The following is a 24,189-nucleotide window of genomic DNA, read 5'->3' on the forward strand; positions in this document are numbered from 1 at the left end:
CAGGCACTGAATCTCTAAGGAACCCGAAAGTCCCAATGGTGGAGTTGGAGGAGTGGTGGACAAGCAGCATATTCTGGCTTTACTTCCACTGACACTGAGGGTAAGGGAGGAATGAGAGAACTTCTGAGAGAGCAGTGGGTGTGGGTGGGCCTTCTAAGGGGAAAAAGGGGGCAGTGGGCAGTGGGCTTCCAAGTCACAGCTGCAAGGAGGCTGTTGGAGAGATGCTCAGTCAGAAAGAGCAGCACTCGGTTTCTGCAACAATGTGTCTCTGCTGTGCTGTTTGAGAGTCAGCTGAGGAGAGCTTCCCTACTGAGGATGCTGCCAGTTTTGAGACATTACGGTGATGACTAGAGGTGAAAATCAGAGCTCATTCTTTGGGAGGAAGCATGAGGGGGACAATGTGGAAAGTTTCTGAGGGAGAGTACTTGAATGGTAGCACTGATGTTAACAGGGCCAGAATGTGAAGGCTGCTTGTTTCCTTATTTTTTCTTCTCTGGAGTTGGCTCATGTCAAGTCTTGTAAACCAGTTTACCACAGAGCAGTGCTTTTCAAACTTGAGTATATCTCAGGATCATGGGAAATAATTAGTAGGCAGATAAAGTGCATCTTCCCCAGGGTTATGGCTGCAGTGGGTCTGGGTGTGTCCTTAGGGCTCTTCATTCTTACATGTTCTCCAGTGTGGCTGATGCTGGAGGTCTATGGCTCATATCCAGAGAACAACTACTTCTATATCCATATGCCAGAAACTCCAGGTCCTGTTAGTACCTGAGTAGCCTTGGGGAAAGCCTTAAGACTTCTTGTTAAATTTGGGCGTACTTAGAAATATATGAAGTATTATCAGGGGTTTGTTACTGGAGTGCTCTATGGTGAGGCATAAAAATAGCTTGGTACCAGTGTTTATGGACTGTATAAGGCAAGGTGGTGGTTCAGAACCTCACTGGTCCTTCTGGTGGACAGACCCACTTAATTAGTGGTTCTAAACATGGTCAAGTATCAGATATTTACATTATGATTCATAACAGCAGCATTATTACAGTTATGAGATAACAATGAAAATAATTTTATGGTTGGGGTCACCATGACATGAGAAACCGTTTTAAAAGGCAATGGTGTTAAGAAGTTTGAGAACCACTGCACTACATAGCACCCCCAAACACAACGTGTTAAATATACCCCAGTATCTGTCTACTACAAGCACATAGACCTAACAGGCACAGAGACCACAGTTGGGCTTACAGCACACAGGCCCACCTCACTTACCCTGTTGTCTTCAGGAGTAGGAGGAAGAGGCTTCTTTGAAGCTGAAATAAGAAAACAGAGAAAGAAAATGAACATGAAACCCCAGCCTTTCAGAGAAAAGGGGCCCAAGGAAGGAAAGAGAGAAAGGGGTGAAGGAGATGATGAAACAGAGACACCGGAGTCAACTTTGGTAGAACCTGTCTTCTATCTCTTCCACTTGCTAGTTTCCAATTCCCCTTTCTACAAGATACCAGGAACTTCCAGAAGTCAGTATTTTGGCATTTTCTTCTGTATCCCCTGACTGGGGAGGGGGCTAAGATTTGGGATCTTCTCTGCAGGTGGAGACTTCCATGAATACACGTGTTACCTTCTGAGCTCGGGAGTGGGAACGTGTGACTCAGAGACAGTGACTCACTACCTTCCTGATGCCACTGTGGGTTTGATGAGGTGGGAAGGCTCTGCGCTTTCTGAGTGGGCTGGGGTTGCTTTTAGTTGTCTGGAGGCATTTAAATACATGGTCTCGAGGCCTCACTCAAACTGCACACCTTCAAATCGATCTCTCTTTCTCTTCTTATTTCTGTCTTCATATCTCCTTTCACTCAGCTCTTATCTTTCTTTCTTATCCTTATCTGCTTCCTTTATCTTTACCTCGTGTGTGTGTGTGTGTGTGTGTGTGTGTGTGTGTGTGTGTGTGCGCGCGCGTGCACACGTGCGCATGAGAGAGAGAGAGAGGAGTGTGAAAGATATGTGCACAGCTTGTAGTTCAGGACGCAGATCTCTTTAAGCACTGGAGATAGGAGAATGGTCTTTATAGCCGAGCTGTAAGGTTTTCATCCCTACACACAGTACATGTGAAGGTAGCCCACATCATGGATGTGGTAGATAAAGCTCATATGTGGACACTGGTGTTCAACCCCATTAGTTTGTGTAGACAGAGAACAGACAGAGAAATCATGATAACCAGAACTCTGGCTTCTGGGTTGGGGTTATTAAAAATTCAATGGTAGATCATTTGTATCCAAGAACCACAGGTTTAGTCACCAGCAAAACACACACACACACACACACACACACACACACACACACACACACACACACACAAAGTCGGGTAACATCTGGTTTCAATTTAGCTTGGAACTTGGACCAGGAAACTGGATTAACCTTAGAATGACCAGAATGACCCTTTCTCTGCCCTGTTGTCTGTGATTGGTCACTTTCTCTTTCTGTGGTGACCTTGCTCTTTTTTGTTCCCATTCTCCCTCTGTGTAGTTGGGACTGGCGATGGTGGAAGAAATGTGTATTGCCAGGTCATTTCCTCTCAACCATTCTGCTGTTTCTCAGACGCTGCTAGATCTCAGACTCAGATGCCTTCATCGCAAATAAGAAATGCTCCTGGACTGAGAGCTCGTGAAGGGCTGGGAATGAGCTCCGAGTTTTCTGACAGTCAGTCAAAGTCGTGGCCTAGTATTCTGTCTGTTGATGATGAAATTTCCTGAGGGGCTCTGAGAAGTTAAGGAACATAAAGTTACACAAGAAGAGGTTGTGGCTAGGATCTCTCTCTCCTCTCTCTCTCTCTGTGTGTGTGTGTGTGTGTGTGTGTGTGTGTGTGTGTGTGTAATCCCAGAGTCCTGTGCTCATAGACTATTGATGTATTCAATACCAGGGATTTTATGAGCCTTTACCCCAGGAATACGATGTGCTGTGTGCACAGTGAAGTGTGCTCAAACCTGCTTGTGATCCCGCTAAAGCTATGGGGAGTGGTGCTCTTTAACTACGTCAGAAGAGATGGCCGTGGGCTGTTGTGGCTGAGAGCTGTTCAGCTACCGGAGACAGCGTGGAGGAGCTTGCGAAGACCAGTCCTTCCTGAGGGTAGTCATAGTGAGTTACTCAATCACTTGTAGGACCCCAACCACATGTCTCAGGGTGAGGGAAAGCCTATGAACCCTGCTGATGAACCCTGCAAGCTATATGCAAGCTATATGCAAAGCGGAAGCAGATTAGAAGGGCATCCAGTGGGGGATTACATCACCTTAAGGTTCTGAGACCTTTCTCATTACCACTTTAGCACTGAGGACATTAGAGCCCCAGGTCACTGGGTGACTTCTCCAAGGGCCCAAGGAAGTACCCTTGGAAGGAATCAGAGACCAGTTCTGATTCTGGGAGGGCTTCCCCTCAGGAGCCAGGCATCCTGCCAACCCTGTAAGGAGACCCACACAATCAAACCTGTTCTCTTTGCTCAGATACAGCAAGCCGGATCAACTCACCAAGGAGTGGGCCGTGATCTCTACAATGCAAAATATTCATGCAGGTCGGCAGACTGATGACCTTGACTCTTTCTTTCCCGAGTGCAAGGTGAACAGCCGTGGTTTTTAAAGTGGAGAGGAGAGGCTGTGACTCAGGAAGCCATGGAAAACCCAACCAAGTGTTATATCCGCCTTGTGTTAGGGCAGTAAAAACCACAGGGTAAGAAATAGTATCGGTGGCAGGAGAGGCCAAGGGATGAGAAAAATGCAAGGACAGCAACTAATCGTTTCTATCCCTTTCTGTGTTACCTCGAACTGCTCAAGGTTGTTCATTTCACCGGAGAGAGCTGTGAGGAAGCAGAGTATGATGCTGTGAAGTGCATTTGAGTAGAGCTACAGTTAGTGGGAGGTGGAGGTCTCCAAGTCACCACGGCATTTGATAAAAATTAAGACCCAGTCTAACCCCCAGGACTGAGCTTTTGATGGGAAAGCCAAGAACAAACTTTCTTTTGTTTCTATTTTGCGTTTAGACTATGGGTTCCTTTTCTCTGAGACTAAGTAGGCCCAAGGCAAGTCTGGAGATCAGGAAGGAAGAAGCCAGAGTTAAAGTTAAGAGAAGTTTTCTCTCTCCCTTAAGCCTTTAGAATTGAATTATATAATTAGACACATGCATGGTGTGACGTCACTAAAAGAAATAAATATGGTGTACTTAAGGCTGTCTCTGTACTTTACGATCTAAGAAGGTAGCCTGGGCAGTGGTGTCACATAGTTTGATCCCAGCACTCGGGAGGCAGAGGGAGGCAGATCTCTGTGAGTTTGAGGCCAGCTTCCCACTCTGGTCTACATCTAATACTGTTCAAATTCCCCAATAGGCTACTGAAGTACATCTCCAATTTTACTGCCTCTACCAGTCCCTCATGGATCTTGTTACTATGAACATTCTGATCTTGTGGACTAGGGCAGAGCCATATGTATTATTTCCATAACTAGCTTCTAGGTAGTATAGATGGCTGACCAATGGCCACACTTGGAGTGTATCAGTTTTTGACAGGGCAAAGCATGAAAGACTGGTGGTAGATGGAGGAGCCCCAGTGAGAATTCTGGAAACAGAGAATTTAGCCGTCCATCTCTAACGCCCTGTTGATGGGAAGCGGTTTCCTCTTTATCTCTTTCCCGAAGTCTTACCATTCTTCGTTGGGTCGTAGGGAGCACAGCCTACGGCAAGCTTCTCTAGCTGGGAACAGCACCTCCACCGCCCATCCATCCAGAAATTAGGGTGATACTTGGATACTAGGCTGTTGTTATTCCTCGTTTCTGAAAGAGTTGGAAGCAATGGAGGGCTCATCTCTAGGCCACTTGATCAAGCACCGCCCATCTTCTCACTCCCTGAGCCCGGACCGCGAGGCCGTCCAAGTCCCAACCCGAACAGTCAGGCAACCCCGTAGGATGTTAACTCAGGAAGTGCGGGCTAAGTCAGGCAGCAGCAACGGATCTCGGTCTTTTCCGTATCTGCTTCCAGTTGGCTGTGTGTCTGTAGGACGGGGAACCCTCATCTGAGCCTCGGTTTCCCCAGATTTCCCTGTTATGCCATCAACTGGATGAGTGGGCTCTATAATGAGGGGTTAAGGAGGAAGTTGGGAGGGTGGGGGTTCCTGTCTCTGTCACTTTGAATGACAGCAACTCTGCCTTTTTTTTTTTTTTCAGTTAAGAAAAGATTTCATGCTCTTCTGCCCCTATGTCCCATGTCCCAGGATTCCAGGTAGGTGCCACCATGTCATGTATAGTGCTGGTATTACAATCCAGGGCTCCACGCAAATAGGTACGTACTCTACCAACCCAGCTGCCCTGAGGCCCTCTGCTTCTGTTCCCTCTAGGCTTGTGGCTTTGAAGTAAAATTTGTTAGGATTAAACGGGACTCTGTTACTGAAAAACAAGAAACCCTCAACATTAGTTAATCTCTAACGCTCCTTCCAGTTTTTACATTCATATCAAAACCCCAAATATAAGATACAGGGAAATGAGTGCAGATGGGGTTCTTTATTGGTTTTGCCCTGGTGTCTGTCTGCGAGCCATGGCTACCGGGCATGAGAGCACTCTGTAGTTGGTATAGTGCTTGCTGGGTCCTGTTCATACGATTTTAAAGGCACAATAACTGTCCTAACTCATGTAATTCTCACAACAGCCCTAAGACTGTGCTTAGATAACTTTTATAGCAGAGGAACCCGAGACACACGAAGGTCCAGATAAGACACAACAACCGGCACTTTCTGGATTTTCACTGCAGCGCCTGTCTCCACATCCCACAGACGTAAACACTGTGTGGGGTCTAACTACGCTGTCAGGAATACCGGGCTGAAGAAGTAGCTCACTGGGCATGGTGGTGCACACCTGTAGTACTAGCATCAGGGAAATGGAGGCAGGAAGATGAGGAGTTCAAGGTCAGCCTTGACTACTTAGAAAATTGGAGGCCAGACTGGGTTCCATGAACCCCTATCTTGAAAACAAACAAATAAACAAACAAACAAACAAACACGCTAATGCTTCCTGGACACTGGCTATGGTTGCTAGTTCTAGGAGAGGTTCTGTTAGTGCCTTTCCCTCTCTTGTTTAACAGCTAGGGAGTCTGCAGTTAGGAACTTGCCCAAGGAAGTTCCCTGCAGAAGGAAGAGGCAGGATGTCTTGTGATCTAACTGAATGGGCTCCCATTCTAACCTTCCTTGGTCTACTAGAGTAAGCAAACAGTTTTTAAATGCCAGATAGTAAATATTTTAGTTTTGACTAGCCAAGAGGCAAAATCAAGGGTATCATGTGGGTGCTTGTACAGTCCTTTGAAATGATTTAAAAATACAGGAACCGTTTTTATCTTGAAGCCTTACATGAACAGGTGGTGAGCGAGATTTGGCCAATCCCTTGTTACTGCTCCTGAGCCCATGACAGACACTGACCAACGATAAATGGATAACACCAGCTGCTCACAGAGTCCCCTGTGTCCCTTCATGGAGCCCAAGCCCAGCACAGGATCCAGGCCCGTGACTCAGCACAGGAGTCTAATTACCTTCTTTAAGGGTGAGCACCCAGCGCTGACGGCTCTCGCAGTCTGGAGCAAACACGTACAGGAGGTAGTTGTCGTGCATGACCTGGAAGGACGTAAGAGTCCAAGATGAACAGAGCACCCAGAAGTGAGGAACCCACGTCAGGTCCATCTCAGTATTAATCATCATTTAATCTCGGTGACTTGGGGACCTGTGTGCTTTTCATCAAAGTGCCTGGGTGCTGTGTCATTAGGGTCACCTTGTAGGTGGATTCTCCTGGGTGTCGTGCCACCAGAGGGTATTTGCCCAATTTATGAAATAAGAGAAAGAAAAGTTGGTTTCTTGACTAGATACCATGCTCATATCTGATTTTGACTTCTCAGTCATTAGAGAAGCCTCCCCAGTGTATGGAAGAGTAAGTTATTAGATGACGGACATTGACTGAAGATTCTCTTTAAATTCTCACTGAAGTATAAGCTCCACCAGGAGCTCCCCAGCACGGAACCTGAGTGTTAGCTCACCTTTCCTCGAAGGTGGCATCGTGCAGAGCCCAAGCACCACTCTAAAGCAGGAAACTGCTAACCAATCTTTGAAATGTCATAAGTACTCTGCCCCCAGACTCCTGAGTCATTTGTGATTGACACATTCAATTACTGGGAATTTGTCATTTCTTTGACTTTCGTCTTTAAAACTTCCACCTCAGGCTGAGTGTGGTGGGGCATCTGGAATCCCAGCACTCGGGGAGTCTGAGGCATAGGATTCCAAGTTCCAAGCCAGCCTGGTGATATGAAAAAGAAGAAAGAAAAAAAGGGAGGGAAGAAGAGAGAGGAGGAGGGGAGAGGGGACCAAACTCATGGGGGGCTACTTTTCTAGTGTTTTTTTAAAGCTCTTTTCTGTGACTTATTAAAATGGACCATCTGGGTTGGAGATGGAGCTCAGAGCTTGAATACCTGCCTATTGTATGCTCAGGATCATAGGTCCAATTCCTAGCACTGGAAAAAAGTAGCCTAGGAATATCTGCCTTCCAGTGGGCAGACAAGAGAGGTGTCTGGGATGTGGGAGGAGTTATCCACTCCACTGGAACTGTGAACACAAAGGAGAGTGGGCAAGATAAAGACTAAAAGGTACTCGTACCAGTTAATGGAGCTTTCTTCACGGAGAAAGATCTGTGACCCGTGCTGTCAAGGCAGCACTCTAGGAGCAAGTGATTACTCAACATCTAAAATGTTGCCAAAGTAGTAACTGGCAAACTGACTTTTCAAATCAATCAATCTTTCTTTCATACACACACACACACACACACACACACACACACACACACACACACACACACACACACTATGAGAGTACATCTTGGCTTGAATGTGGAGATCAGAGGACAATTCTCAGAGTTCTTTCCACTCTCTTTCTGAGATCAGGGGACGGAACTCAGGCCACCAGGCCTGCACATATGTGGTCAGCCATTTTGCTGACCCTTTGAAAATTATTACTTATTTAATACTGCTTAACTCTTGTCATTTATATGGAAACATTCACTTTCTGCAGGTGGCAGACAGTACAACCATCTCCAGATGTTTTTCAGATTGTGAAATTTCAGAAACTCCAGTCGAGAAGCCGGAATTAGGACCTTTTCACAGCTGGGGCTGTAGTAAGTGGCAGAGGGCTTGCATAGTATGTGTAAAATCCTAGGTTCAATCCCCAGCACCATGGGAAACCAAGAACCTTTTCAAGAGTCCATGCCTTTGTGGAATGAATGAATGAATGTCACTGCTTGGAAGAATAACACAAAAAGCCTTCCTATGGGCTTGGTCTAAGCTCTCAGCATGGGGGAGAGCCATCCTTTCCCCACGTCCAGGGACAGACAGGAAGCTATCAGTTGTAGTCCCAGTGTGCTTACCTGAAAAGGGTATTTATAGTGGCACGGGATGCTAATGTCACTCTTGACAATCTCCACGCACTTGATTCTGGAGAGTTCGATGGAGCCCTTCAACGTGCGCTTCTTCTATGAGGAAATATTACATCCATTTAAGTAAGAGAGGAGACAACGTTTTTATGCCAGTCATTTCCAGAAATTTACTACTAGAGACATTATGTCCTTTTAAGTGAGAGAGAAGACAATGTTTTAATGCAAATCGTTTCCAGAAATTTACTCTTCAGAAATTCTCCTTCCCTTTGTAAGCCAGCCAAAGAAATATCCCAAAGTTGCTACCTGGCTCAGTCTGAGAGGGACTCTGAGGAAGCTCTTGGGGGAAGGGCCTTTAAAGGGTCATGACGGAGACTGATTTTTTATTCAGTTAGCCGTAGTGCCATACAGCGTGGTCCTGCTGACCCAGCAATGTTTGTAAAACTCACGGCTGAGCCGAGTTCTGTACTCGGTGGGGACAAAGTCACATGTATGCCAACATTCCCTGTTCTGTGCAATCTGTGAGCTCATTAGCAATTGTGCTCAGGCTTGACAGGACAGTGAGACATACTATTAGTGATGTCTTTGCCACATGTGGCTTCCCCGTGTCCCTAGGTTATTCAAAGTTCCACAGTAACACCTCTACCACACATTCCTTCTCTGTAACTACCTTTGCCAGCCACCTTGCCCTTTCACATAAAATCGTGCTGGTCCCAGGCGTCAGTCCTTTGGGGAGCTTGCTAGATGTGTTTTCTGAATAACTGATGGTATGTTGTTTGATAAGGATGTTCAATGTTACCTGTGTATAAATGCCATTGTCTTTAGGAAATGGGTTCTAGGAGATGGGTCACCTTACCCAGTGAGACAGATTCTATTTGTGGGACTATCCCGCTCTAGGGAAGATGAAATTGGGAAATGCTTTCTGAAGGCAGAGCCTTTCTTGGGTGCTAGAATGTGGCTGCCATTGAAAACAGAGTGTAGATTTTCATTCTTTCTGAAGGGGTAAAACCAACACAACAGAGGCGGAGGCGGAGTGGGGTTTAAGAGGCTTCGCCTCTTGTTAGCGCCATGAACTCAGGCGGATCGTCTAGCTTCCAAGAACCCTTCTATTCATAGCTTGTGAGGACAAGTCTTGCCCTTTAGGGTTGACTACAGCATAAGGGAGGAGGGTGTCACTACACTGCCTGGTTTATGGCCGGCGCATTTAACAAAGGGCACTTTCCAAGGTTAAGGAAGGGCTGACTATTGCAAGAGAACTGTGACAGACACATGGGTAGACTTGGTAACACCACCAAATTCTCCAGAACTGACATCAGTCCTGCTCTTCGATCCTCTGCCTGGGAGCCATTCTTCATCTTCTAGCTGAGGGGGCACGGAAGGGATGGAAACAACCCAGACGTGAGAGGCAGAATGAATCCCCGCTGAATACAGGAAAACTTTGTGGTGTTTCTTTTCCAATTTCCCTTGCAAAATTGCTCCAGTCTTTTTTTAAAATACAAAATCAAATCTACTCATGGTTGCAAATAAAACAATATGAAAAATTACATGTGAAGTAAATATTTATAGGGACTCATTTTTCTACCCTTTTTTATAATCCTGACGGATGAACAGTTTGTTTATGTGTGTATTTTGTGTGTGTGTGTATGTGTGTGTATGTGTGTGTGTATGTGTGTGCATGTGTGTGTGTATGTGTGTGCATGTGTGTGTACGTGTGTACATGTGTGTACGTGTGTGTACGTGTGTGTATGTGTGTGTATGTGTGTATGTGTATGTATGTGTGTGTGTATGTGTGTATGTGTGTGTATGTATGTGTATGTGTGTATGTGTGTGTATGTTTATCTGTGTGTATGTGTGTGTATGTATGTGTATGTGTGTATGTGTGTATGTGTGTGTATGTTTATCTGTGTGTATGTGTGTGTGTATGTATGTGTATGTGTGTATGTGTGTATGTGTGTGTGTATGTATGTGTATGTGTGTATGTGTGTGTATGTTTATCTGTGTGTATGTGTGTGTGTATCTGTGTGTATGTGTGTGTGTGTGTGTGTGTGTGTGTGTGTATTTGAGGCCAGAGGTGGAAATGAGATGAGTTCCTCAACTGCTCTTGACCTTACATTTTTGTGATAGAATCTCTTACTGAACCTAGAGTTTCCCAAGTGACCCGACTAGCCAGCCTTGAGCCCTTCCTGTCACCATCTCCCCAGTGCTGGGATTATAGGCCCACACTGCCAGAGTGTTTATTATATGGTTGCCAAGGGATTGGAACTCAGGTCTTCATGGTTATTAGTGGCCACCAGGCTTTCTGCAGTGAGCTGCACTGCTAAGCTGTGGTTTGGTAGGCCAGCTCACAGTAGGTTTATAAGGATCTTCATGAATCTCCTTCACACATTTGGAAGGTCAGAAAGCCAACACAAGCGCTGAAAAGACTATGGGAGAGGTAGATGTCATCTGGACAGGCCTCAGGAGAGAGGGTGCTTTCAACAGACCAGGAAGTCTAGCAGAGGCTGTCTGTGACCAGATAGGGGTAAGCACTCTCAGTGAAGTGAGCCACTATGGCAGAGTGCCTGGAAGCAAAGTGCTAATTAAGTATCTCCTTGCAGTTAGGTCATAAAGTGGAGGGAAATATATCTGGAGGAAAAAACAGGGTGAAAATTCTATGTGAATTTCCAGCAGTGTCTAATAAAAATTGAAGTCGAATGTGAACCTTACATGCAATTTCAAGATTTTTAGTTGGGCATGGTAGCCTACATCTATAATTCCAACACTTATAAGGTTGAAGTGGGGGAATTTCCACATGTTTAGAACCATCCTGAGCTACTTAATTAAGGCTACCCTTCTCAAAATAATTTCCTTCCTGTAAATCTGTTCAGAAAAGCCATAGCAAATGAAACTAATTTTGATAATGATGTTATTTAACACACTTGTGCCTTAACTGTCATTCAGATGAGCCTTTTCGGTCAGAGAGGCCTGACTGTCCACCACTAACCACATTCTCAGCCTCTGGTAACTGCCTGGGTCTCCCCTCCAACCCATCTGTCCTATCAGTCTCTCTGGAGACCTTGACAGTAGGTCGCCCTGAATTTCACAAGATTGCATCTGGGAAACAGCAGGCATGCATGGATGTTCCCTCCCCAAGCAGTCAATGGGAGCAGCCGGTCAGGAGTTAAACACAGTTCAGTCTGTGAGAAATGATAGTTGCCTGCAATCTTCCCAAACAACTGTGCTATTTCTGAAAAACATCAGGGTGAGGCCTGCCAAGAAAACCCCACGAAAGCCACCAGAAGACAGAGAGACTGTCAGCCTGTCCTTACTCTTCCTTGTTTTCTGACTGTCTGCACCACACAAGGTCGTAAGACTTTGGGTAGCATCGTCTCTTTTCTTGCCATTTCCAATGCTACACCAACTCAGGAAATAATGCCAACCGTCAACAAATGGAACTGTATGAGGTTAAGCTTCTGCACAGTCAGTGAGTACCATACCATTAGCTGAGTAAAGAGACAGTCTGAGAGAAGTCTTTGCCGGCCATACACCTGACAGAAGAGTAACATATAGAATGTATAGAGAACTAAAACCCTCCAACCACAGGAATGCAAACAGACCCACCCTTACATGCGACCACTAAATGAACAGATGGTTCCCAGAAGAGAATCTCGAATGCCATTTCACATACGAAAAAAGGCTGAGCTTCACTGTCACGGGATTGCAAATTAAAACTTTGTTGGGATTCTATCTTTACCCTGGTCAGAATTTCCATCATTAGGAAGACAAATAAAGAAATGCAGGGAAGGGTGTGGCAGAAGGGGATCCTTACAGACTGCTAGGAGGGATGCAAACTAGTCCAGCCACCTTGGAAGTCAGCATGGTGGGTGGGTTCTCTAGAAACCAACAGCAGATCTAGCCCACGAGCCAGTGATTCCTGAGCATTTACCTGAAGGGCCCCAAGTCACAGAGAAACTACACGGCGTTACTGACAACAACTAAGTGATGGGCTCACCAGGGTGTCTATCGACGGTAGCAAGAGTAAAGGCAAGACTCTAGAGGGACACAACAGAAGAGTTACGTAATTTGTAGAAAAATGGATGCAGTTGGTGACAACATAGCCAGACTCAGGAAGATGAGGTTGTATGTTTTCCTCTCATGTGTAGTTCCTGGATTTTATGTAGTTACATAAAATCATGTGTGCACATAGGAAATGAAAGTAGAAATGAAACTGCAGAGAACAAAGGTGGAGGAGGGGGGCAGGAGGAGGGGAGGGTTACGTGGATGCGTACCACACAATATATACTTGTGTGAGGATGTTCTCACGGGACATAATACCACGTACAACAAGTAACTGAAAACATCTTCAAATTATAATAAAGACATAAGGACATAAACATTTAAGAAGCGCTACATCCTCTCCATGTGTTTATAGATATAGCTTATGTGTCAAACACAATCCAACCTGGTTTACGTACAAAACTGCACAAAGACTGTGGATTCTAAACCCTCTTGTTGAACCAATAGTTTATATAAAATAGAACTGGGCTGTGAGTTTCAGAGAGAGAGAGAGAGAGAGAGAGAGAGAGAGAGAGAGAGAGAGAGAGAAGCAAGGGAAAGTAATAAAAGTCAGTAATATTTTTAACTTCTTTCTACGCTCCAATGCATTTAACGTGACCCAGCAAAGTACCGTTTCTCCAGTACATATGTGAGAAGTTTGAGTTTCGGGAAGGCCAGCTTCCTCATTCTTGGTGAAGAGAGACCCTGGACTGCCGTGTTTGCTCTGACGCTCACAGGAAACCTCCATTGCCCAAACTCAGTGCCTATTCCGCAGCCCATTCCTCCCGGCTGTGGTTCAGTGCAGTATTATTTCTGCTGCTCTGGCTTGTTCAGAGCTGGCTTTGGGCATGATCCCTGGTTTCCCAGCAGGGCAGCCCCTTTGTGCCATCCCTGTTTGCTGAGTCCAGTGGATACATCAATATCAAGTTACATGTCACACACCCTCAAGGGGACATTCACGAGTGTCTGATGAGCGACAGAATTTCTACTTTGGTAGAGCGGAATGGAGGAGAAGGGAAGTCTTCAGGTCGGGCAGGGTTCAAACCCTCGCTCACTCTCTTGCTGTTTATCTTTAGGCAAGGCTTTCAACCTCTTAGTAACTTTGTATTAAAAATAATTTAAAGATGATTTTATATGCAGGGCAGTTTTTCCTGGCCTCCTGAGTGTGTCTCTCTGTTGGCCCACCCCGATGTCAGACTACGAAAGGAGCCACCAGCCCCACTCTTAAATCTTAGTTACAATCAGGATTTTAGCAAGGCATGCTTCAAGTGTCCGTGCTTCCTCCCACTGTGCCTTCTTCTCTTTCCCCGATTTCAGGAGACCCCTCACTCAGACATTAGCTGTAGTCATCTGGCTTTCCCTTCGGCCATGTTTTCTTGCTGTCATTTACCACAGAGCTGGATGTAGTGGAAAGCATCTTGCTTCTTTTAGTGTCGGCCATCTTTTCAATAGTATTGCCCTGACTAGGCAAAAGGTGAGAATTTGGCAAAAAGAAAAGAGACAGAAGTATACTCTTATTTAACTTTTAGAGGACAACTGAGGCTTCCCTAATCAAGTTATGATAGTTTCTCAAAAAAATTATTAAAAATAGAAACCAGTGGGGTGGAGATGAGGTTTGGCAATAAGGGGCAGAAAAAGAGCAATATATTAGAAAAATAAGAATATATATGTATATGTATATATTCTTATATTTGTTCTTATATATTCTTATGATGTTTGAACATTTTACCAAAAACCATACATTTTATTGTTTTATTGTATCGAGGTAATGAACACAAATATGTTTTTCATGTGGTACTTGCCCCACGGAAACGACTGCTCAAATGTATAAAGACATGAAAGAAACAACACTCACCACAGTGTTACTTACTACGCTAGAGAACCAAGAGACTTAAACATTCATCAACGGGCAAATGCTTGACTTAGTTATGCTCTTCAGCCACCCTGCAACAACTCTGTAGTCGTTAACAAGGAAGAGATACGTTAAACTAAAAAGAAGGAGGAGAAGGAGAAGGAGAAGAAGAAAAGAAGAAGAAGGAGAAGGAGAAGAAGAAAAGAAGAAGAAGAAGAAGAAGAAGAAGAAGAAGAAGAAGAAGAAGAAAAGAAGAAGAAGAAAAGGAGAAGAAGAAGAAGAAAAGAAGAAGAAGAAAAGAAGAAGAAGAAGAAGAAAAGAAGAAGAAGAAGAAGAAAAGAAGAAGAAGAAGAAGAAGAAAAGAAGAAGAAGAAGAAGAAGAAGAAGAAGAAGAAGAAGAAGAAGAAGAAGAAGAAGAAGAAGACGACGACTTAAAGCAATGGCTGAATCCTCACTTTTTTTTGAAACAGATAAAGTAGATATTAGTATAGACAATATCTAAAAAAAAAAAGTGATGCAGAGGGGGAAAAGAGATTGCACGCTGCTAATGCCAGTTTTTTCATGGGGCAAAATAGAAGAGTTTCATAGTAGAAGTAATATGTTCGATGATACTTGAAGGAGTTTTTAAAAGGGTAAGCATGAGAAAAATGAAAGGAACAAAACTCTAAAGAGTATTTTTAAAGGATCCAAAAGCATTAAAAACACCACACTGCAGTACAGCAAGGACAGAGGAATAGGAGGGAAAGATAAAGGAGTTCCAAATGAAAAAGCTGGGTGTGTAAAATGACCTCTGCCCTGGTAACCTCATAACCCCATTCACAAGAAGCTGTAGCCAGGCAGCAGCTGCCACCTGCCCTTGTGTCTCCTTGGACGTTCAAGGTCATGGCAGCTTCTCTGATGTTCTCCATGGGTGGCCATTTTCCTTTATTCATTTTGTTCAAGGAAAACCATGGAGATTTCTGTGGACATGTGTATTTTGTGAGGCAATGATTCAGCAATAATTTTTAAGCCTGATTCACATTAGATGAGAGAGAGAGAGAGAGAGAGAGAGAGAGAGAGAGAGAGAGAGAGAGAATGGAATAAAAATATTAGTTTAGATCTGTTTACAAGAAGTATGTGTTGCTGGGCATGTTGGAGCGAGCCTGTGATCCCAGCATTTGGGAACGAGGCATGATCAATTCCAGGTTACTCTGGGCTCCAACGCTGGACCAGGTCTCAGAAAGAACTAAGTGTCACATGGTCGGCACAGGTCCTCCAGGTCCTGTGCACCATCTCTCGGCATGTCTAGTTTGTGACTTCTCCAGGGGAGGGCATGGGAGATGTTTAGTGAGTTTGGAAAATGTATTATTTTATTTTATTATTAAGCCTTAAAGAGTCTGCAGCTAACATAGATAGGGAACAGCTTCATTGCAGTTCAGGAGATCACTTCACAGGGGCGATTTAAATGGTATTTGTTAATTGGCCAATTGTGAGGAGCAGCAGCAGGCAGGAGTGTTGTAGCAGAAAGCGGTGTGTGGACACCAGGACAGTATGGAAGTGAGTTAGGATATGAGCTCCAGAATCAGTGGCAGGTGAATAAAGATCTTCTGGGAGTGGAAAGGAAAGTTTCTGTTGTTGTAAAAATATATATATAAAAAAAAATTAAAATGCTGTCTTTTATCCCGCTTAGATCCTGCACCGCAGTGCCCCAAGGTATCTGCTGGATATCTTAATTCTCAGTCAGCAAAGCCTCTCACCCACTTTGCTCCATCCCATATCACACTGCTGAAGGCCTCTCTCTGAGTCTGGCAGCAATCTCTCTACCTACCTAGTTCCCAAGGCAGGTTTCCATGCCAGAAACACACATTCCCAACTCTGCGGTGCCCAGTGTCTCTAGCAGCTGCACACTCTCTTACACTTAAATCTCTACATGAAAGAACACACAACACAATAACCTTTGACCCAATTGATAAGATATAATTGCTCACCTAAACATACAAAACCCTGAACACATCCACCCCTTAAGAACATTTATAACAACCTGTAAAGGTAGAGCGTGGAATCTTAACGTCAGCCTCCATGTTGTCTCCCAGCTACTCTCTCTCTCTCTCTCTCTCCTCCTCTTCCTTCAAACTTTTCTCCCATCCTTCCTTCTTTTCCAATGACCGGCCTCATTCTATCTTGTACCTGCCTCACCTGTGACATCATCCCACAAGTTAACACTAGGCTGGCACCAAGCATTCCTGCAAGCTATGAACATCTGGATAGAGAAATGGGCAAGAGGAATCCAAATGATTCTCAAAACATAGGAAGAGACACTTGGTTGCTATGATGACAGAAATGCAAACACATTCCACTTAGATTGTTTTAAACCTATCAGACCAGCAAAGATCAAAGCATCAGATAATGGTGGTTGAGGTTTTGAGAATAAGGTTCACACACGAGGCCCGGGGGAAAGTGCATCTTCTGTGGACAGCGACTTGGTCAGTAAATAGCACTGTACATATCTTTAAACTCAGGAAGTCCACATCTGGATGTGCCTTCTTTTCAGTGGGGCTTCTCAGCCTCTGTACTGTTGACCGTTTGGGCCAGGCTTCTACCCACTGGGCACCAGTAGCAACTACATCTCCACATCCCCCGTGAGTCCAAACGTCCATTGGTTGCCTCTGACTAATGAACAGTCGTGGTTATAGTCACTAAAAGTGCCATACTTTGCAAGGTTATTCATTCCCGTTGCTTGTACAAACAAAGCAGTCAGAGGCATGCTAAGTGTACAATGGAAATGTTTAATCCATATAACGAGCCATTTTCCATTCATTAAAGATGAAAAGGCTCTTTACACAGAGTCTACCTTGGACTGATCTCTGAACGAGGCTGTTAACCAATACAGAGAGAAAAGGAGTTAAGTAGGATGTGTAGACTATGCTGCTGTTATATAAAAAAGAAAGAGACTTTTCTATCTGTATTACAAGTATATGAATAGGGCATCTTGGAAAAATCTGAAGGAGTTGGTTATGTTTGTTAACTTCTTTTACATTTGTGTGTGTGTGTGTGTGTGTGTGTGTGTGTGTGTGTGTGTGTGTGTGTATGGAGAGTACAATGTATGGGAGTTGGTTCCCTCTCTGCACCATCTCTGTCCTAGGGCTTGAACTCTGATGTTGGTAGCAAATGAGCAAACGCCATCATCTGCTGAGTCGCCTTGCTGGCTGATATTGGTCGAAGTAGGGTTAGAGAAATGGAGTTTGGGACAAGGAAGGGAAATTTTATTATTATGTGGCATTTGGTAACTTTAAAAACTGTGCAGATCTATGACATGCTTAGGGAGTTTTTGTGAGTGCCCGGTCGCCACAGCATTTTTGCTTCTGTCTGTTTCTGTACGGAGATGAAGGTGGGAATATGGGGATGAGGAGTGCGGAGGTGAGAGGCCCAATAGGTACAGGGCAGGGCCCAGGCCCCGACAGTCAGTCTGTTCTAGGCTCCGACTGGAGCAATTTGAAACTGGTGAAAAAACACCAAGGAAAGTCCTGGCCTAATGCCCCTGAGCTCTGAGGTGGATCTTTTGGTTTTTAGAGTTCAAAAGTATTTTATTTTCCCAGTACGCTATACCATGATTGATAAGAGCTAAGGGAGGCTTCCTGGTGCAAGGGCCAGGCTTAACCTTCCTGACCGTTCCAGCTTTTTGTGCTGACAAAGTGAGGGTACCCGTTCTCTTTTCATTAGACTTGCCTTCCTTGAGAACGAGCCGAGGTCTGTTTGGGACAGCAGGTTCATCTGCTCACTGCATCCAGGGACTCAGGTGTCTACAGAGTTAAGGGTGGGTGAGGAACACCCTTCCCCCATCTCCACTGACCCTGACCTCACACATCAAACTGTCCTGGATCCTGGATCCTGTTTCCTCTTGGAAACAGCTCTGTGTACTGTTGTAATTCCTGGTCTTCATCCCTGAAGTCTGTCTCCCAGGCTTTAGTTTCTACTGCTGTTTCATGCCCTCAAACAGGACTGGACAGCATGTTATAAACTAACACACATACCCCAGACTCAACGCACATAAACAGACTTACCCCAAAAGGAAATGTGAAGTAAATTGTCACCATTTAAAGAGTCACTCCTCATAGAAGCTGTGAGGAATTAAAGGTATGGAAAAGAGTTTGAAAAGCGTGGGATCCCGCTCATCTAGTTCGAATCCTTGATGTTATGGTAAACAAAGGTAAACGAAGACTCAGTGAGGGAGTGGCGAGGGCGAGCAGATTCTGTTAGGCAGCTCTGCCACGTGCCTAGAATCCCATCCCCTTAGCCATGGTCAAAGCTTGAAACTTGGCTGAGTGTTACAAGGCACCACTAGAGAACAGAAAGACTGGCTTACATGAGAGCTTCCTGCTCCTTATTCGTTCCTTGATCAAATGCTAACTGATCTAGCTCTAGGGCTCATCCATGTGAGCCTCACAGGGGCCCGAGACGATCAGTTAGTCAGCGGTCATTAGTGACACTTCCGTAGTGCAGACGAGCAAGCCCTGGGTATCCCTTCAATCTTAGTGTACGGGCACACAAGCACACGGCCGACTTTGAATCGGATTATTTCATCCACATAAGGATGTAATATGGGAGGATGCCTATAAAAGCAAAGCATTTGAAAATACAGCTGTGGAAGTTTAAAAAGAATAATTACTTCTTAGAAAAATAAATGATTCTTAGACAATAGGGATGGTTCTACAGCAAACACAGGACCACTTTTGGTGGCTCGCACACTGTTTTATCTTTGGAAAAGGATAGAGCAACAAATGCTTGAGTCCAGAAAATGTTCTTATCCCGGGCTGGTGAGATGCCTCGGAAGGGAAAAACACTGGCCCCCAAACTGACAACCTGGATTTGACCCCATCACCCACACATTAGGAGAGAACTAACTTCCAAAAGCCGTTCTCTGACTTCCCTTGTGGACTGTGGCCTGCAGGCACCTACTGCTATACTAAATAAATAAAAGTAAGAAATATCTTATTCTATGATATTCCACACACAGAAATGCATCCTGAAACCTTAAAAAGAAAGGAACAGTCTTCTACTATGTGTGTGTTTTCGTTGTACCTGGAAACAACTTGAATGTTCATCCATACACATCTGGGTACATAAAACGAATAAGTTTATATTTGCAACAAGTGGATTGAACCATTAAAAATTCAGATATATGGGAAAGTGATTAGTTTTGAGCTCCCGTGGACATACGGAAGTGTATTTATGTAAAATAATGAGTGGGGGAGTAGAATATAAAATTGTTATGGATGGTAACCATAAATATTTAAAATTATATCTGCATGGTAATTTGATAGTTTACACAAAAAGTTGCACAAAATAGTTTGAATCTAGTTTTATTAACTACTTTTGGTGGTTTAATAATCCAAAGTCTTTCTATTCTGCTTTGTGGTATTCACCATCCATCTTCATTGCTAGAGGTTACCTGGCCGTGACCCAGGTAATAAAACAGGCTGATCCCCACCTATCCTTGGTTCTAGACAAGCCCTCAGGAAGACACGATAGAGTTAAAATGTGAAATAATTACAAAGCAACTGTAGAACGAGACATCACGAGCTGGGTTACCAGCCTCGCCCTGGCTTCCTTGCTCCCTGGCCTTGCCTGCGGATTATCTGCCATCCCCACTGCAGTCAGAGCAGCCACTTGCAAACAGAAAACAAATGCCTTTGCAGGGCAGCTTCCGCCCTTTGGCAGCTTCCTGCCGTTGGGAGAACGATCAGACTCTTGCCATGCCCCGCCGTGGCTCTTCAGCTTGGCTTCTGCACCCTCAAACTGCAGCCTTCTCTTGAACTACGCTCAGACTCTCTCTGTCTTTTATCTACCTCAGGCTCCTTGGGCTTGCCGTCCCCACTGTCCAGTTTGACATTCTGGGGTTTACGTTTTTGTTTTCACTTGACTGGCATCTCCATCATCCCTCAAACTCTGACTCTGGCCCAGATACAGATTCCCTCTCTAACCACACTTCCTTCCAACTCTGCCCCAGTTGCTGCTGAGGTCTGCCGTACAGCCTGCCTATCTGTATCTACCTTGTGCTGTTGTGTACTCCACTCTGGGCTGTCTCTTCCGCCTGCTTATGAGGACAAACACCTCCCCCGTATTATTCACCACTGTAGTCCTCACGCCCACCTCATTGGTTTTGACATAGTAGGTATTAAGAAATGATTAACAAACAATAAAAATTTAAAAAGTGTTTTTGCAGAAGGTGCTATGCAAGCTGCCAAGGGAGAGGAGGACTCGGCAGTCCTACCCAGGTGTTGAAGCCTACAAACCACAGTGACTATTGTAGCAAGACATCCCCTTATGCAATAGTGACACTTTCATTTTAGGAGGGACCAACACCTGTTTAGTTGAACTTATGGCCCACTTGATGGGACAGAGTCCATGCTTAGTACTATAAACCTAGCCAACGAGCCAGCTGGAGAAGCACAGACCCTAGAGGAGAACCCAGTACTGTCATTTTCTTGATGTAATGTCTAGCTGTATTCTAAATACTTATCTTTATCCCCCACTGATAGGTGTGGCTCTCATCTTTCATCTTTTGTGCAACAGATAGACATGATTACGGAAGTCCACAACTGGTCAGAATGCAGACAGTAAGTGAGAGTGGGCATTTCAACTCCCACTGACACAGCTGCAGCACAACCCCTACATTGAAAGCTCAGGGAACATCACCAAAGAGGGAGAAGAATTATTTTAAAAACCAAAAGATCAGTGGGCCTGCTGCTAGGTGGTGTTGTCTAGACACAACAGGAAAAACGCACTTGTGAACTCTCCACAACACGATGGTCTGGACAAGGCGAGCATAATGATAAAAACAAACCAGTTGACATGTCCACATAGATGGAGGAACTCTACCAGCCTCCACCTCTAGAGGAAGAGTTACTGCTGGTAAATGGTTGCTAAAAGACGGAGAATCAGTTTCCTCCGGGGTTGAGTCCCTCTATAGGTTGTCTAATCCCAAGTGGTCATCCCTGAACACATACATGTACACAGGAGCAATGCTAAGTGGACTCACTGAGTTGTATGTAACAATAATAATCAAAGAAGAGGCCATGGATTAGGGAAGGGCACAGAAGGAGTTGGAAGGGGCAGAGAAGGGTAGAGGTGATGTAGACATAGTACACAGGTATGATGTTCTCAAAATAACAACTTAATAAAAATGGATGTGGAGCTGGACATAATTATATTTTATTGTGTTTTTGACTTACATTTCTCTGATGGCTAATTAGGTTGAACACCTCCCCCCATAAACTTGCTGATTATTTGAATTTATTCTTTCTAGAAGAATCTATTCTTATCCTTTAAGCATTTTTTGAATTAACTTGCCTCACTGTTAAAGTTTTTAGGTTGGTTAACTAGTCTGTATACAAACCCCCCTGTGGATGGCTTTTACAAGCTTGTACGTATCAACAACTTATGAATAACTGTAGAAAATATGTGGAGACGTGGCATCTCGTGCCAAGCTCTCATTACACTAAATCTATAAAACTTGTATTGACTTTGAAAGGCAGATAGGTGGTCTACACAGGGAGTTTTATGTGCACTCAGAAGCAGTTCCCTCCTCTGGGAACTCCAACTCATATCCTGGCAAAACTCACCTCCTGGGAGACCTACTTTTTCTGATGTCTGAATAGATCACTGACAGATGGGAAAATTTATTATTAGTAGTCAGGGAAATCAGGTAAAGATGGAGCAGATGGCCCATGAAAATTTGAGATGAGTGCTAAGCCAACTTCCTTAGCACTCAAGTGTGTTGACCTCTCGCTTGGTCCTCAATGTGTGAGTCTTGTTTGGAACCCACAGAAACTCTGCTCTTGAGCTTTCTGGCTAATCCTTTCTTCCAAACTAGGTGCTCTTCTCCTCAGTATTTCTCTGAGTCTGATTTTATTCTCCTGCAGGAAATAATGAAAAGGTGTGCAAGTCACTCAGAGAGATGCCTCTGCCTCTGCCTCTGCCTCCTGGGTACTGGGATTGAAGACGTTCACCATCACGCCCAGCATATCACAGGATGGAGAGGGAAGATGTGAGCCTGGGAAGAGCTGGAAAGAAAGGAGCAAGCAGCCTCGCTGCAACCTTGGCTGTTCCAAGAGTCACTGCAGAGTTTGTGCTCGGCAGAGGCACAGTATCCCCGTAGTTCACATTTCAATGCCACACTCCAGTTCTCAGTGTCAGGGCCCCAAAGAAAAAGTGAACTTGAAGCACTGAAAGTTCAGGAAGGAAGATGTGCGAGAGGCACGCAGAGCAAATGTGGTGGTGTCGAGAGAAATCAGAGAGATGGGCAGAGAAGGCTCTTGGGGGCCATAGCTAAAAATTAAGTACTCCGGGTACTTAAAATGAAGTACACAGAGCTTCGAGGTAGACAGTGGTAATTTTAAAACTTCACTTGATGTTGTGGCAATGACAGATTGATATAGAGCCTCAACTGTCCATGGGACCCCAGGTAGCATCAATGAAATCACATTGGGATGATGTGAGGAGGGGCCATGGGTGGTAAAAGTCTCCAGCAGAAAGGCTCTGGTAGTTTTAAGAATACTTGCTGGGGCTGGGTACAAGTGGTATGTGCCTTTAATCCCAGCAGCACTCAGGAGGCAGAGGCAAGTGGATCTCTGTGAATCTGGTCTACAGCAAGAGTTCCAGGACAGCCAGGGCTACACGGAGAAACGCTGTCTCAAAAATCCAAAATCCAGAACCAAACCAAACCAAACCAAACCAAACCAAACCAAACCAAACCAAATCAACCGAAAAAAAAAAAGGAAGAATACTAGACTGCAGAAGGTCTACTATAAACCCAAAGGGAGGAAAGATAAACCCAAAGACTCAGGGGAAAGGAGACTAGAGTCAATGGTTCTCCAGAAACAGTTGGGGACTTCCTACAGGTGTCTCTGACCTAGCTGACAGTTCTGACCACCCAACTCCCACTTCTCGCTTAAGACATGGTCGTGACTATTTCTTTCATGGAATGGAAACTTCTCCACTTATTCTTATATCCTAAACCCTCCCTTCTGGTCTCCCATGTCATGAGATTACTCTGAGTATGGAGCCCTTTTCTAACAGGGTTCAATTGAGCTACACTAACTCCGCTCCACGCCCAATCTACATTTTCTTCCTTTGTTCTCTTCCTTTCTCCTTCTACTTTCTCTACAGGAAGAAACAAAAAGAAAACCAAACAAGCAAAATCTAATGACTGTTAGAGGCAGGAAGCATCGTGGAGACTGATGGTACCATCAGATACCTGTCCTTATAAACCTTCTGTCTAATGGAGGCTCACGTTAGTGAATGGGCAACTGTGACTTTGGCATGGACCCTCAAGAAAAGGCACACATTGCTATGGCAGAACATAATGGGTGGTTGACCCACTCTACAGAAATCCAGGAAGGCTTCTCTAAGGAAGGGACATTTAGAGATGAACAGGCGTGGTGTGACTAGAGCCCAGAGCAAAGACAAAGAGGGACATGTGCCTTAGATTCTAGTGCCCCGGGTCAATGGGAATAACCCTGTCATAAGTCTGTTTGCTTATGATGAGAAACGTATCAACCGATCACATTCACAACGTGAGCACTCAGCTAGACTGCTATGTACCGTGTGGTGGGGCAAGGCGATCGCACAGGAGCAGCAGGGCTAGATGGGACACGTGGACTTCTGCTGGGAATGTGCCTGAGGAAATGCTGGTGGACTGCAGCAACATCAGTAGCAAATGTGAGGAAAACTTCATGTTATTTTAGAGCTCCAGACAGTGAAGTAGGGAGAGATCTGTCTTGGGGCGTGCACGGAAGAGACAGAGCTCATAATGTACTTCACTGTGACAGATCCGGAGGACACGAGGTGTCGACTGTCGAACCCTTTACAGAGCAAAAGAACATGGCATTTTGTAATAACCAGGCA

The 24,189-nt window shown here is 44.8% G+C and overlaps 1 protein-coding gene across 1 annotated transcript in view; it reads right to left on the reverse strand.

Annotated features, from left to right (window-relative positions):
• The window catches only part of Itk (IL2-inducible T-cell kinase), a 61,338-nt gene that overhangs the window by 31,511 nt on the left and 5,638 nt on the right, over positions 1-24,189 (reverse strand). Inside the window, exons 2-5 of the mRNA NM_001108825.2 lie at positions 8,412-8,516; positions 6,538-6,619; positions 4,668-4,796; positions 1,261-1,301 (exon numbers count right to left, since the gene is read on the reverse strand). Of these exons, the coding sequence (NP_001102295.2) occupies positions 1,261-1,301; positions 4,668-4,796; positions 6,538-6,619; positions 8,412-8,516 (357 nt within the window). The remainder of the gene's footprint in view (positions 1-1,260; positions 1,302-4,667; positions 4,797-6,537; positions 6,620-8,411; positions 8,517-24,189) is intronic.

This window comes from Rattus norvegicus, chromosome 10 (genome assembly GCF_036323735.1).
Source record: "Rattus norvegicus strain BN/NHsdMcwi chromosome 10, GRCr8, whole genome shotgun sequence".
NCBI classification, from domain to species: domain Eukaryota; kingdom Metazoa; phylum Chordata; class Mammalia; order Rodentia; family Muridae; genus Rattus; species Rattus norvegicus.